Raw genomic sequence first — 15,063 nt, forward strand, 5'->3', positions numbered from 1 at the left:
TGAAAAAATGATATTTCATATGAAAAAATGTTGACGTTTTAAGCATGTTTATTCTCAGGTGATTATTAAGAGCTTCCGCTGTTGCATGCTAAATTAAAGACAAGATTTGGAGTCAGCATGCTTGTATAATAATGTTTAAAGAAAAACTGCATTCGAAAAATAAATTGTTGTAATATATTATCGTAACCCATTATGTAACGGTCGTATGTAAACGTTGTACTTTAGATTGCCATTATTTGGTAATCTACGTTATGTCTTTTAAACCTTTATCGATAAAGTAAAGGTTATGGTTTGTTTTAAAAATCGAATGCAGTCTTTGAAAAACGTCTCATATAGAGGTCAAAACCTCGCAACAAAACCAATTAATATGAAACGTTTATAATCGATATGAACGAGACATTTCAAAAAACCCACCGAAATGAAGGTCGCATGTAACGAAACACAGAGTCATGATGAAGATGGAGAAATGGAATGAAATTGAAATGGTAAAATGGTGGTGAAACGGTAGTGAAGAAGTAAGAAATGATAGAGAAAGTAGTATGACATTGTTGTAAGAAAAATGATTATGATTATATGTATATTTATAATTTAAAATTAATTATGAAAAATAAATAAATAACCAAACGGGTATTTTAATAGCCGTTGGCCACTATCAATCTTTAAAATTTTGCATTATTTTGGAACAAAAGAAAATAAATTCAATGTGAGACCCACAGTTGGTCCATTGAGGCTTGTTGCTGGAACCACTGGCGACGTCGCTAACGACTTACCGCCTATCTTGGTTAGCCAAGTGATAGTCTTTAGGACCATCTCTAATGGGACGTGTTAGCCCCTTGTGTGCCTGCAACACCCCTTCAACACGCCTTTAGTGCGACGTGTTGAAGGCCGTCAAGGTTGGCGTGCGTGCTAGGAGCACTTGAACAAAGATGGCGTGCAGGTTTATGGGCCAATTTTGATTGGTCGAAATTTCTTTTAAATTTTAATCTATTATTTCACACAACTTTCAATCATATTTTAACACATCACTCAACACGCCACTTAACACTCCACCTCATTATTTACCAGTTTACAAACACGTCCATCAAACAACCTATCTCTACCCCTCAACACGTCAACACACTCATTGGGATTAAATATGGTCTAATGGGCCTGGTGACTCCCACCTTATAGCAGCTCACCTAACAAAAATGGACTAGCCTGCAAATATCTATCTTCTCGGGGACGCAAAGTACAACTTTACCATTAACACATGAAAAATGATGTGCAAAAAAAATTAGAAACACAAAATATCGATATTTTTGTTAATAAAACGCCGTAATTAGCTCCAACTCACATTTCATTTCAGTCTCCTCACTCAACAACAACAAAAATCTAGGGTTTAAATCAGATACGTCAATTTCGCCTTTCATCATCTAAAACCCTAACGGTTAGTTTATATTTTCAATTCACATCATAATATCCAGCATATGATGTTTGTCAGATGCTATTGTCCTGCATTTTGATATTAATTTGCTTGTTTTATACATTTCCTTTTATAATCATAAAGTTCTTGTTTAATTCTCAGATCGATGCATGGATGAACGATCTATCAAGTAATACGGATCGATTTGGCATAATTGGCACTTAAGTGAGTATAATTTGTGTTTATGTTTATTCATTTTATTGTAATTTGTGCTATTTTGCATCTTACTCCATCTATGGTACTTAAATTTATGTATACTCATACACCAGCTTACTTAAATTTTTGTATACACATACACCAACTTACTTACAGGTATATGTATGCATGTTTGAATAAATTTTGTATGTTTGGTCGCTAATCTTATGCTAATTTGTGGCATTTTGCATCTTACTCCATTTTTTTTTACTGATATTTTTGTATGTATGGTTGACTTTGTTCATTTTCTTTATTTGATACACACGCGTACATATATTTGTTATCGATTGATGCTTAAATAATGTGATCGCTAGTTAATTTTCGGCTTATAGGTTTCATATATGGCCGTAAATCTTTGCAATAGCACTAGGACTAACTTAATATGCTTTTATTTTTTGCTTCCACATTTATGTGTAATGGATAGATTAATTGTTTTCTTATGAATGGTTGCTTTGGTTTGTTATTCATGGACGTTTCGTATTCAATCTGATAACAATCTTTAAATATGTTGTAGGGTTTATCTTTCCTTGTGGTTATGAATTTGTGTATTTACTATATGTACAGATTAAAGCTTGAGATACAAGCGGAAAATTGCATATATTGTCATAGTTCCTGAAGATGGAGCCAGTGAACCAAGAAGTAGCACCTGATGTATCACTAGTGGCTCCTGAAAAACGAAAACGTGGTCGCCCACGAAAGGATCCTAGTGAAAGAAGGGCGCATAGAGCGCGTTCACAAGCTGCTGCTAGCATCCCTCGTAATTTGGTACAGACGAATAACACTCAACGGGTTGACCCGATTAATGATCCAAATCAAGTTATGATTGGACAAACTGTAACTGGTGTTGTCGAAGCAACTTTTGATGCTGGTTATTTACTTGCTGTTAGGATTGGGAACTCAAGTATTACACTAAGGGGTGCAGTTTTCAAACCGGGCCAAACTGCTCCTGTAACTCCAGAAAATGATATTGCACCTCATGCTGAAATGATTAAAAGGTCTGAAATTCCATTTCCAACTGAACTTCTTCCTAAACATAGACGTAAACGTCGCTCAAAAGAGAAAAATATGCAGCTTGTGACATATGTTGGAAATGGTGGTGACCCGGGTCTTACAAGTACACCCTCAGTCCCACCAGTTGGTGCGAGAGGATCTGTGGTCCCGGTTGTACTTCAACCACTCAATTTGTCAAATGGTCTATCAACTAATTTACCTGCTCCTCATTTGAGAGCCACACAAGGCAAACCGGTGCACTCAGTTTTGCCTTTGGCTGTTTGCCCACCGAATGTCTCAACCAGCCAAGCATCTGAGTCTCAAACTAGCTCCCAGTTTACGGTTACACCCACAGGGTCTGGAAATGAAAATGCTTCTTTCAAACAAGCCGAAGGGACTAAGCCAATAAAATCACATGATTTGCCTGACCGAGTCGTAAAAACAGAATCGGACATTGGGGACATGAATGAGCAGCCCCTTTTTGTTGAACCCTTGCAAACTCGACACACAATTCACCATTTCCAACCTCCACAAGTAATGGGAGCTGTGATGCACAGTGGACCTGGGAGAATGACAGAACTTTTGCAGGTATATTGTCTGATTTCTCTATTTTTACAGTTCAGTTCAAAAAAAAAAAAAATCTAACCAGTAGATTTTGGAATTCCAAATTGAAACGATATAGTAACAAACAATGCAGTAAACAAAGACTAAAAGTTCAGTCTTTCTTAGAAGGGGCAACTGCTACACGTTTATATATGAATGGGTCAATTGGTGTTATGAATTATATTTGATGGGTCAAATGGGTTGAACACCCCCAAAGTGTATCTTAATGCGGCTAACCTCTTTAACCATCTCATTGAGAAATTTAACTCAGTATTTAAATAGTATGAAATGTGACCATTGTTATCATTCTGACAACACTGATTTGTCCCACCCATTTTGCCCCAACTAATATTATGTGACATGTCTATGTTATAATTGCTGATGTTAAATTTGGTTCCAGGCTGTTCAGCAGAACATTGGTGACGACCAGGGTGCACGAAATGGACATCCAGCTGGAGGTTATAATGTGAGTCGTAACAGAGATGAGGAAACTAGTCAGGGGGCGGGAAGGTTGTAAGTTGAGTCAGTCTCCTGTTTCTTGCTGAGTATTGTACTTCTAAACACAATTGAGCTTTGTTCGGTGGTAGGACCCCAAATGCAGCAAATGTCGGTGGATCTTGTTTTCATCTTACAGCGCAATAGAACAGCTAGTGTTAGGAATAGTTCATGTATCGTTCACAGAAAAGCTATGTTGTTTATGTTTCTGAAAAGGGAATGATTAGCTTGCTAACTTTATTAACAATTAGAAATTTCGTAAGTAATGTGCAATTTTTTTTTCTTTAAAATAAATGTTTTCTGCATATTTTCATGCATTGTGGATGTCATATATATGTTGTGACTTGTGCACCATACCATATTCCTCTTTCATAAAATGGGCAGTTGAATAAAAACAAAATGCTACTCAAAATTGCTACTGTATTAAAAACCAATATGACCATTCTTTACCCATCCTGTATTTGAATTACAAAAATAGCAAAACAGAATGAAGGTGGTTAACCCTTTGGTCCCACCAAAAAAATCATCACTGTAAAGAAATGGAACCCACACTGTAAAAGAACAAAAAAAAAAAAAAAAAAAAAGGTCAAAACTTGATGAAGACCACCTTCATCTTTCTAAAACAAGAAAATTATTGAAAACTCTTATCTCAAATTATGAAAACTTAGATACGAAACTATGCGATCCAGGAACTGGGATAGAGCGGATCATAGGGTACGATGGTTGTGAAATCGGAATGTGACTCGGCAAAACAAACGGTGCTTGACCACCACCACCACCACCAGCAGCTATAAATGGAGGATTTGCATATAACTGCAACGCTTGACTCGGCAAAGTGCCTGCATTATGATGAAACATTTAAGGGCGCTTAAATGTGAGTTCTAAATGTAGCTATTTCATCCCCGAGAACACGGACCGGAAAAAAAACGGAATACGCTACCTTGGTGTTTAGGAACATGGACTTGGTGTGGAGTTAAGATGGAGCAAGGAGACATTTGAGGGTAGCCAGTTGTGCTCGGGATCAAGTCCTTCATGAACAATCAATCACATATTCATCAAGTTCGAACAAAACACATGAATAACTCTTGATGTTTAACTGATTATACAAAAATCTTACTTGAGAAACTGGCTGAACATAGACAACTGGTCCTAATCTTCCAACCATTACCTGTAAGTGTGCAAAGTTACATCATATTATCTGACTTGTATTTCAAACACAAAAAGTAGATTAACTACTTTAGAAAAATATATTTGTTACATTTTGAGGGCTTGGCTGGACGTAAGTAGGCGCTGTTTGAACCGGATGATACTGCCCACCGTATCTAATTGGTTGACTCCTATTTGTCATATATCCAACAATCTACAACCACAATCAAAAACATAACAACATTAGTGAAATTTTCATGCTAATACAATTAGAGGTAGCAAAACGCTCAAAAAGTGTAACCATTTGATACGAGTCGAAATAGACAAGATGGATTGACAGAAAACACTTTTGTGCCAAAAAAAATTCATTTTAGGGAGCTTTTGATTAACTCTTGGTTAACCAATCAACATTCATCGCGTTTGTTTCTGAAATTTGAATGACATATGGTGTTGAATGGTTCATCATTCTAACCATTAAGCACCTAAAATTATGTAAGATCCTAATAAATTATACCAAGAACACTTATTAAACAACTATATTGTTATTTTATTTATGTAAAAGGTTAATAATGTATTTTTACGTCATATACATTGTTCATTAAAAATTATTATAATTATCAAACGGCTTATTCTCATTCTCACTTAGAACCAACTCCATTCAGAACCTTTAAATCATTCAGTTTTACCAAACGCACCCTTGGTTGTAAATAGTTTGTTTTTAAAATTGATTACAAAAGAATTATATCAAGAATAATTTAGTTCTTTTGGTAACATGAAAAAGAAGATAGAAATTTAAATGGAACTTACAGGCGGAGGATGCTGCACATCATTGCCTCCATATGGAACAAACTTAACAGGCAACGAACGAGGTGCATATGGGCTTATTTCGATTTCCGGTTGTGGAGGGGCAACTGGGACCGCTTGATAACTTTCAGAAATGTATGCAAGATTTGCACCCGTATGCATTGTTGGAGGGGTCGGTGATCTCTTATTTGAAAACGACGGAGAAAATATTTTTGCTCCAGGGTTAAGTTTAGACTCCTGAAGAAAAGAAAAGAAGATAAACACAAAAATAATGAAAATAATACCTCTCACTTTTATAAACCTAACCACACTTATATACCTTAGCAGTTCGATTACTGTTTGAAATTATGGAAGTGACGGTTTCACTTGAAGTTGATGATGAACTGACAAATGGTTCTGAAGGGACAATAGAAGAAGGTCCATTATTAACTTTAGGCGTTTTTGCTAAAACTTCAGGAGCATCTGCATTTCTATTGACCTCGGGTCTAGACCCATTAGCAACCTCGGGTCTAGACCCATTAGTAACCTCGGGTCCAGATCCATTAGTAACCTCAGGTCTAGATCCATTATCAACCTCGGGTCTAGATCCATTAGCAATCTCGGGTCTAGATCCATTAGCAAACCTGTTATCAGAACCAGAAGAGCATCTGTAGCAATAAAGTTGAGTAAACGATGTATGCCAATCAAATAAAGATTTCATTAACATTGAATAAAAGCTAGTAAATAACCTAATAGTCATTTTATGTTATAAAATAATATAATCAGAAAATTTATCAAACACTCAAACAGCTAATTACCTGACCCATTACAGTTTCAAACAAAAATATATCCAAACATCATCTCCAACTGCATGTTTTATTAAAGCTAATTATGATTAGGATTAGGATTTTACCACATAATCGCAAATCAAAAAGTCAAAACACACATCCAGTGACCCATGAAAATGAATATCTTGAATATCATGACACGTTGCATACGAAACATGACATGTTGGGCAGAAATGTCAAGTTATTGTTTCAAAATAGATCAACGGTTTATCATAAAGTAACAATTTTTTTTTAAAAGCAACTCAAGGATTCCGATACTGATGATTTTCTGAAATTGAAGACAGCATTTGTAAGTAGGGATGATACAACTAACGCATTAAAGTGTGAAGATGTAATTGTGAAAGATGGTTACACTGAGACTCTCGGTGAGAATGAAGATACTGTAAATTGAATCAATGAAAGGGTTTGTGGATCATGTGAAGATACTTTAAAAAGATGCAAATAATAATACCAAGTATATGTTCACATTGTGCAGTTTTTGGAGATAGACATAAAGATAGTAAAGTGAGGCCTAAAACCAGTGAAGATAAAATTGATGAGTGGATTTGAGGAGGTGAAACATCATAAAAAAAAAAAAAGGGAATAACAACAAAGGATAAGGAGTTGGTACTGCAAATGGAAAGTATTAAGAATGGAGAGAGAGAGAGAGAGAGAGAGAGAGAGAGAGAGAGAGAGAGAGAGAGAGAGAGAGGGAGAGAGAGGGAGAGAGAGGAGACTCAAAATGAATGAGAAAGAGTGTCAATAGGTGAAGTAGAGTGCAATAAGTAAGTGTACATCCAAAGATGAGGATGTCAAACAATAATTGTGGAGGCCATGGTTGGTAAGAATATATTTGATGCATTAGCTGATGAAAAAAATGATGATCCAACTTTGATAAAAGAAGAATGGTAGATAGTTCCATCAAACAAGAAAAAGCAACTTACAATGAATGATACTAGAAATTGGTCCTGTGATCAATGATATGGTTGAATATTTCCAAATCCAATGGGAAGATGTATCAAGAAAGAAAGCAGATAGTGATAGGGAAGATGCAGAGGATAATATTGATTGATGGTGCTACTGATGATATCAAGGAAAGGATAATGGACTTTTGGGGCAATAAAGGCTCTGTTTGAAGTATGTTATCAATGAAATTGAAAATTGCTAATTAATAAGCTGAGAATGAAGTGAAAAAGATTATTGATTGATGAGCAGAAGTTAAGCCTTTGTACTGTTTCTGAAAGCATCTAATCTAATCTAATGTGTATAAAAGAGGTATGTATGTGATAAGGTTGTTCTGAAATGGGAATGGGTATCAAATGCCCATCATATTGCTAATAGTTGTAAGAGTGTAGTTGGCTGAGGGACACCTCGATGCCGCTAGGCAAATGGCCCTTTGCTGTGACGGTCATTTATATGATATGACTAAGCAGTAGGTTATCTTGTGGTTGGTAGAGACTAGTCTAGAATGAAACAATCAATCAAAGATGTTTTGTAGCATTGATTATGCGGATAGTAACTCGGGGAAGGAGAGAAGCGTAATTGTTAAGCAGTGCCCGTGGGCCGTAACGATGGGTGATTTCGGTGTTACGTTGAAAGTTAATGAGCATTCTGCTGGCCGGGTTCAATGTTAACGGAAGATGTGAATGACTTTAATTAACGATTGCATGAATAAGATTGAAGTGGAAGATGTTTGCAGCTCTGGACAAAATCTCTTAAAAACCCTAGCTGTGGGTGTGGGTGCGGCACTCACAAAAAGCTTGACAGCATCATGATAAATGATGAATTCAAGTAACATTATGGCTGTCAAATTACCCATAAAGAAAGAATATATATGGTGTATAATTAATTATTAGACATATATAAGCCCATGGGCTTTAGGGCTTAGCATTGACTTAGGCTCCAAGTTGTATTAGCCTATATATATTTGATGTAATCTATTGATTGAGATACAATAACACAATACAATTGTCCTGGAATTATATGGTATCAGAGCTAGGTTAAAACCCGACACAATTCGGGACTCGAATTCCGGCACAATTCCGGCAAGCAAATCCGGCAATTTCAACTGCCGTTTTTTAGATCTGCTTCGTTTCACTCAAAATTAAACAACACCACCTATACCACTACAACCGCAACGATAAACCGAACAAAACCCTAAAATTTCATCTCCGCCACAGCCGCCACGCGCCGCCACAGCCGGTCGCCGGATTTTGTCTGTTTTGTCGATTTTTGCAATTTTTCCTGTGCGTTTCTGTTCACCGCCACCACCGTTAGAATCGTTGTTGAATTCCGACCAAAACCCCTCTTTCAACTATTGGCCATACAACAACAATTAGCCGCTCTTGGACTTCAAGTCACCCCCATCACACAATCAGATTCTCAGGCTTTCTACGGTGCTCGTCAGCTTAACAACAACAACAACAACAACAATCGTGGTAATCGTCGTCGTGGAGCTTCTCGAGGTTATAACAATCGTGGTCGAGGTGACAGTCGAAACTTTAGCTGGGCATCCAACCAAAACACTGTTTACGGTACTTGCTATCGATGTGGGATTGGGCACATTCCATCACAGTGTCCAAATCGTGACCCGTCTACTATTCGTGCTAGGCCAACGGCTAACTTTGCAGATAGTCGCGGTTTTTCTACAGGAGCATCTAACGCTTGGTTTCCAGACACGGGTGCAAACAGCCATGTCACGCCAGATTTAGCAAGCATGGACAGTTCTGAGGCATATCATGGCAATGACGCGCTCCATGTTGGTAATGGTATGGGACTTCCTATCCTTCATATTGGTTCATCTAAAATTTACTCACCGCGTAAAACTTTTTCTATATCCAACATTCTTCATGTTCCTGAAATCAAAAAGAATCTTCTTTCTGTTCAAAAATTTTGTGATGATAATCATGTCTTTTTTGAATTTCACTCTAATTATTTTGTTGTGAAGGACGAGTCTACACGCACTACCCTTCTCACGGGCCCCAGTGAACATGGTCTTTACTCGCTCCACCTTCCACAATTTCAGCCACTCAACAAAGTTGCTTTTTCCGTTGCTCGTACGTCTTCTACAATTTGGCATAGGCGGCTTGGGCATCCACATCAGCGTCTTTTACAGTTTATGCTTTCTAAATTTTGTCTTCCAGTTACAAATAGATCTTTATCAACTTTGTGTAGTTCTTGTCAAATGGGAAAATCATCAAAACTATCTTTACCTGTTTCCACTTTTCGAAGTAATAAAATTTTAGATTTGATTTATTGTGATGTTTGGGGTCCTGCACCAGTTTTGTCTTTTGATGGACATCGATATTTCATGTTGTGTGTAGATCATCACTCTCGTTACATGTGGATTTATCCTTTAACTCAAAAATCTGATGTTTATGATACTTTCAAACGTTTTGTAATCATGGTTGAAAGACAATTCAATACTAAAATAAAAAATGTTCAAACTGACTGGGGTGGTGAATTTCGCAATTTGACTTCATTTTTCTCATCTCTTGGCATCATCCATCGCCGTTCTTGTCCTCATACGAGTGAGCAAAACGGATTTGTTGAGCGTCGCAATCGTCATGTTGTTGAAACTGGTCTTACTCTTCTTGCTCAAGGCAATGTTCCTCGCCGTTTTTGGCACTTTGCTTTTGACACAGCTGTTTATCTTATTAATCGCATGCCAACTCGAGTATCCACAAACAAGTCACCTTTCGAGTTTCTATTCAAGCGTTCCCCTGATTACTCATTCCTTCGTGTTTTCGGATGCCTGTGCTTTCCACATCTTCGTGCATATAATCGTCACAAAATGGATTTTAGATCAACTTCATGTGTCTTCCTTGGTTACAGTCCCATTCATCATGGTTATAGATGCCTTGATCTATCAAGTGAGCGACTCTATATTGCTCGTCATGTCCGCTTTGATGAGGATCACTTTCCGTTTGTGGTTGTCTCAAAACCTTCTTCATCACCAAATACATCATGCCCATACACTTCCTCGGCACCACCACACGTGGTTGCTGATACAATTCCATCACAAGAACTATCTGAACCACCTTGTCCTACTACATCGTCTTCGCCTATTTTAGACTCTTCAGAACCTTCACCCACACCTACACCTACTAATACTCAACACACATCTCATGAACCAACTCCTACAACAACGTCTGGTACCTCCCAATCTACTCCCCAATTACAATCACCACCACCACCATCACCACCACCTCGTCCACGTCCTTCCAATCTACGTCAAAATCCAAAACAACGTGTACCATACAATCCCTCAGCCAATCATGTCATCACTTCAAAAACTCCAAGTACGGAACCCACCTCTTTTACCGTTGCCAACAAATATCCCGAGTGGCGTCAAGCAATGGCCGAAGAATATTCTGCTCTTGTTAAAAATGGCACTTGGACTTTAGTTCCTCGTATTCCTAATACTAATGTTGTTGATTGTAAGTGGGTTTACAGGTTAAAACGGGATCAACATGGTGCTATTACTCGTTACAAAGCGAGATTTGTTGCTAAAGGCTTCCGGCAACAACCAGGGATTGACTTTCAAGAGACATTTAGTCCTGTTGTCAAATCAACAACTATAAGGGTTGTCCTATCCCTTGCAATTACAAAAAGTTGGCCGCTCAGACAACTTGATGTACAAAATGCGTTTCTCCATGGCAATCTGAAGGAAACGGTTTATATGAAACAACCGCCAGGCTTTATTGACCCACAACGGCCGGATCACGTGTGTCTACTGCATAAGTCGATTTATGGTCTAAAGCAGGCCCCGCGAGCATGGTTTCACCGACTCTCCAAGTCACTTCACGATCTCGGCTTTACAAGCTCAAAAACGGATTCATCTCTTTTTATCTATTCTCGTGATGGCAATGTCATGTACATTCTTGTTTATGTGGATGATATCATTGTTACAGGAAACAACCCTGATGTTATTGAGAGACTTGTTCGACAGCTTGGCTCTACTTTTGCTTTAAAGGATATTGGCCCCCTCAACTATTTTTTGGGTGTTGAAATTGTTCCATTTGGTTCTGACATTATTCTTTCTCAACGGAAGTACATATTGGAGATTTTACAACGAGCTGGCTTCTCTGACTGTAAATCTATGCCAAAATCTATGCCTACTCCTATGGCTACATCTAGCCCGCTTCATCTAGCTGATAGTGCCACATTCTCGGATCCGGTCAAATATCGACAAGTTGTTGGTGCACTCCAATATGTTACTCTTTCTCGGCCAGATATTGCATATGCAGTCAACAAAGTCTGTCAATTTATGCATGCCCCAACTCAAAACCATTGGTGTGCGGTTAAAAGAATATTGCGATATCTTCATGGTACTATAAATCATGGTATGATTATTCGTCGAGCCTCCGACACTACTCTTCAGGCATTTACAGATAGTCATTGGCAAGGTACTTCATCCACGAAACCGTCCTCTCTTGAAGCATTCTCTGATGCTGATTGGGCTGGATGTCCAGATGATAGGAGATCCACGGGGGGATTTGCTATCTATTTAGGCTCTAATCTCATCTCATGGACTGCCCGTAAACAACGCACTGTTTCTCGTTCTTCTACTGAATCAGAATACAAAGCCCTTGCTGACACAGTTGTTGAGCTTACATGGCTTCAAGCTCTTCTTCGTGAACTTGGCATTCGCACATCTTCAACACCTATACTATGGTGCGATAATCTAGGTGCAACCTACTTATCAGCCAATCCTATCTTTCATGCACGGACAAAACACATAGAAGTCGACTTTCACTTTGTTCGTGAAAAGGTTGCTCAAGGAGATTTGAGAGTACAATTCATATCTACGGATGACCAGATTGCAGATATCTTTACAAAGCCATTACCTACCAATCGGTTTCTATTTCTGAGATCCAAGCTACAGGTCGTTCCCCGCCCTTAGCTTGCGGGGGCGTATTAGACATATATAAGCCCATGGGCTTTAGGGTTTAGCATTGACTTAGGCTCCAAGTTGTATTAGCCTATATATATTTGATGTAATCTATTGATTGAGATACAATAACACAATACAATTGTCCTGGAATTATATTAATTGATAATATACTTGTTGTGGCGGCTATGGTACACTATTTGGCAACAGATGAATCTCAGGATATTTAAAAAACAATCAACAACTGTGGATGAAGTTTCAAAAGTGGTGTATGATAATATTAAACTCAGACTAATGAGTTTTAAGGTTTAAGGACTCAAAAGCAGCATTGTTAGCAGCTAGAAATTGGGGGTTAATACGGGTCAACAAGCAGTTTCATGCTTTTTTTTAAAGAAAATTCATCAGAAAGGTAATGTTAATATTGTGATTGATTACATTTACTCCAACAATATAAACGAAATTTTTAAAACGCTTAACGAAATCCCTACCTTGAATTGGTATGTGGTTGATTAACATTTGAATTGCTAGCGACAGCCCCTGTCTCGTCGCCAGTTTCATGTCTGGCAGACCCGTCTGATGAATGTAATACTCTCTGAAAGGAGTGACATTTGTATTTTACATCATCTCACAATCTGACAATTTATTTATTATAATAAAATAAAAATAGAGAGACAAATGGATACCTTAGCAACTACTTGAACGAGATCCTTCGACTGGATTATAAGTGTTTCTATCACATCATCATTGGCCACATTTGAATTGCAACTCCCTTTTTTTACCATCCTTGCTCGCTTCAACACGATAGCTACACCAATAACAAAAAGGAAAGAGTAAAATTGCGTATACACCTTATTTTATCTAATTAGTTTCCGATACTCAAGACCATGAAAAGTGATTATTACAACTTCCAACAACGCAAGCATATCCGAAAAAAATCTTCCACGACACATCTTATTACACCTCATTTAATATCACACAATCACTTCTAAAACGTATGCCAAACCCGTGTACCTACTCAACTATTAGGTTTCTTCACTCTAAGTTTTTCTTCAACTTTAATATCCCAATAAAGCTTTATTCGTCATAGTCTTATCCCGAAAGAAAATGGGTCCATTTATCAAGCCTTGCTATATACGGGCATCATCATAATTCTACCTTGTGCATTATATGATATTATGATCCAAAATGGTATATTAGGTGATTGATTTCTAATGGGATGAATCTATATTCAAAAAATATGCCAAAAACTAGAAAATGCAAGTGAAAACTGATCCAGTATAAACTACCAATAAACCCCATAAGAGACTCATATCAAAGAATTAACAATTGAAATCAAGAAATCCTATCAACAAGAAATCAAGAATAACCTTCTTTTACTAATGTCAGTAGCATTCAAGATCTAATTTTGAATATATAAACTTACATTCAACAATATATAAGAATAACCCATAATGAGATTCAAGATCACAATTCATGAAATAAACAGTCAGAATCAAGAATCATACCAACAAGGAATCAAGAAAAACCTTTTCTTTATTTTGGCGATACCCATAATGAGATTCAAAAGGTAAATAAATAAAGAAGAATATACAATTTACAAGATCACATTTTGAAAACAAAAAACAACTTCCCACAACAATTGGCAAGAACCCATAATGAGATTCAGATCAAAAATAGATAAAATCAGATAACAAAATCAAGAAAAAAAACATACACACCGTAGCGGTCATCAACACAAGCAGTATGGAAGATGCCAGAATATACAGAACCATCCTTGATATGAACATCAACCGATAGACCAATGAGACACATGGTTGTTAATAGCAGGGCATCATTTACAATTGATGATTGCGTTCTTCTATCTTCTTTTCCACCGTTTTTGCTGCGGCCCATTCTTCTTGATTATGATTTTCTTTAATTGTTGAATCTGAATCTATTGAGGATGATATATTAATAGGATACTTAATGAATTGTTTATGAGCTGATGAATCAGAGGGATCTAAGCAGTTCTTGGAAAGAAAGATGCATTGACACCCTGGTTTAGCTGGTTGGTTAACATTGATATTTTGTTGTTCAAGAAAACGCAATTTATAGCAGGGCCGAATTTGTTAGGGCGGCTCCATTTTCATATTTTGGGAGTTGGGAATTTCTTTTTTTCTAATTACTTAGACCACCCCCTACAGCTATTTATCCGTTAGTTACCCGTTCATTACCCGTCATTACCCGTAACTAACCATAGGTACGAACTAATTACCCGCTTTAGTTATCCACTTTCACCATGAATTTAATGAAAGTATGAGGTTTAGTTATAGATTTGTGGGTTCCAACAATTTTTTATTGTTTGGACTTAATACTTTATTGCTTGTACGTTGTATATTAAGAGGGTTATTGTTTTAGGCATGATAGGAAGTGTTTAGTTATTGGTTAGTTATAGAATATTGGTGTTGATGTGGCGATGATGTGGAAGGTTAAGAGGATGAATAGTTTAGTTACGATAGGGAGTGGCCTTAGAATTAATTGAATTGAAATAATAACACACCACATTTTATACATGTACACGTAATTAACTATTATATCCTTAATTATTATATTTATAATAATAATGTTACTAGTGAAATGACCCGTGAAAACACGGTTTTGTTTAAACGAAACAGTTTAATAATATGTTT

At 37.1% G+C, this 15,063-nt stretch overlaps 2 protein-coding genes across 3 annotated transcripts; one reads left to right on the forward strand and one right to left on the reverse strand.

Annotated features, from left to right (window-relative positions):
• Positions 1–1,294: 1,294 nt before the first annotated feature.
• LOC139885951 (protein METABOLIC NETWORK MODULATOR 1-like) lies at positions 1,295–4,012 on the forward strand. The gene is made up of 4 exons (XM_071869699.1): positions 1,295–1,426; positions 1,565–1,627; positions 2,222–3,235; positions 3,651–4,012. The coding sequence occupies exons 3-4, from the start codon at positions 2,276–2,278 to the stop codon at positions 3,765–3,767; spliced, it is 1,077 nt and encodes a 358-aa protein (XP_071725800.1). The 5' UTR covers positions 1,295–1,426; positions 1,565–1,627; positions 2,222–2,275; the 3' UTR covers positions 3,768–4,012.
• Positions 4,013–4,591: 579 nt separating this feature from the next.
• Positions 4,592–14,433, reverse strand: LOC139891733 (uncharacterized). Of its 2 annotated transcripts, none has more exons than XM_071874821.1 (8): positions 14,113–14,433; positions 13,078–13,199; positions 12,883–12,986; positions 6,015–6,318; positions 5,699–5,932; positions 5,004–5,105; positions 4,863–4,913; positions 4,592–4,773 (listed from the first exon to the last, which is right to left on the reverse strand). In XM_071874821.1, the coding sequence occupies exons 1-8, from the start codon at positions 14,285–14,287 to the stop codon at positions 4,642–4,644; spliced, it is 1,224 nt and encodes a 407-aa protein (XP_071730922.1). In that variant the 5' UTR covers positions 14,288–14,433; the 3' UTR covers positions 4,592–4,641. The 2 variants fall into 2 exon arrangements, with proteins under 2 accessions (XP_071730922.1, XP_071730852.1); XM_071874751.1 differs by having other exon boundaries at positions 6,015–6,342.
• Between the last annotated feature and the right edge of the window lie 630 nt (positions 14,434–15,063).

The sequence above is a fragment of the Rutidosis leptorrhynchoides genome, chromosome 1, assembly GCF_046630445.1.
Source record: "Rutidosis leptorrhynchoides isolate AG116_Rl617_1_P2 chromosome 1, CSIRO_AGI_Rlap_v1, whole genome shotgun sequence".
Lineage (NCBI taxonomy): Eukaryota > Viridiplantae > Streptophyta > Magnoliopsida > Asterales > Asteraceae > Rutidosis > Rutidosis leptorrhynchoides.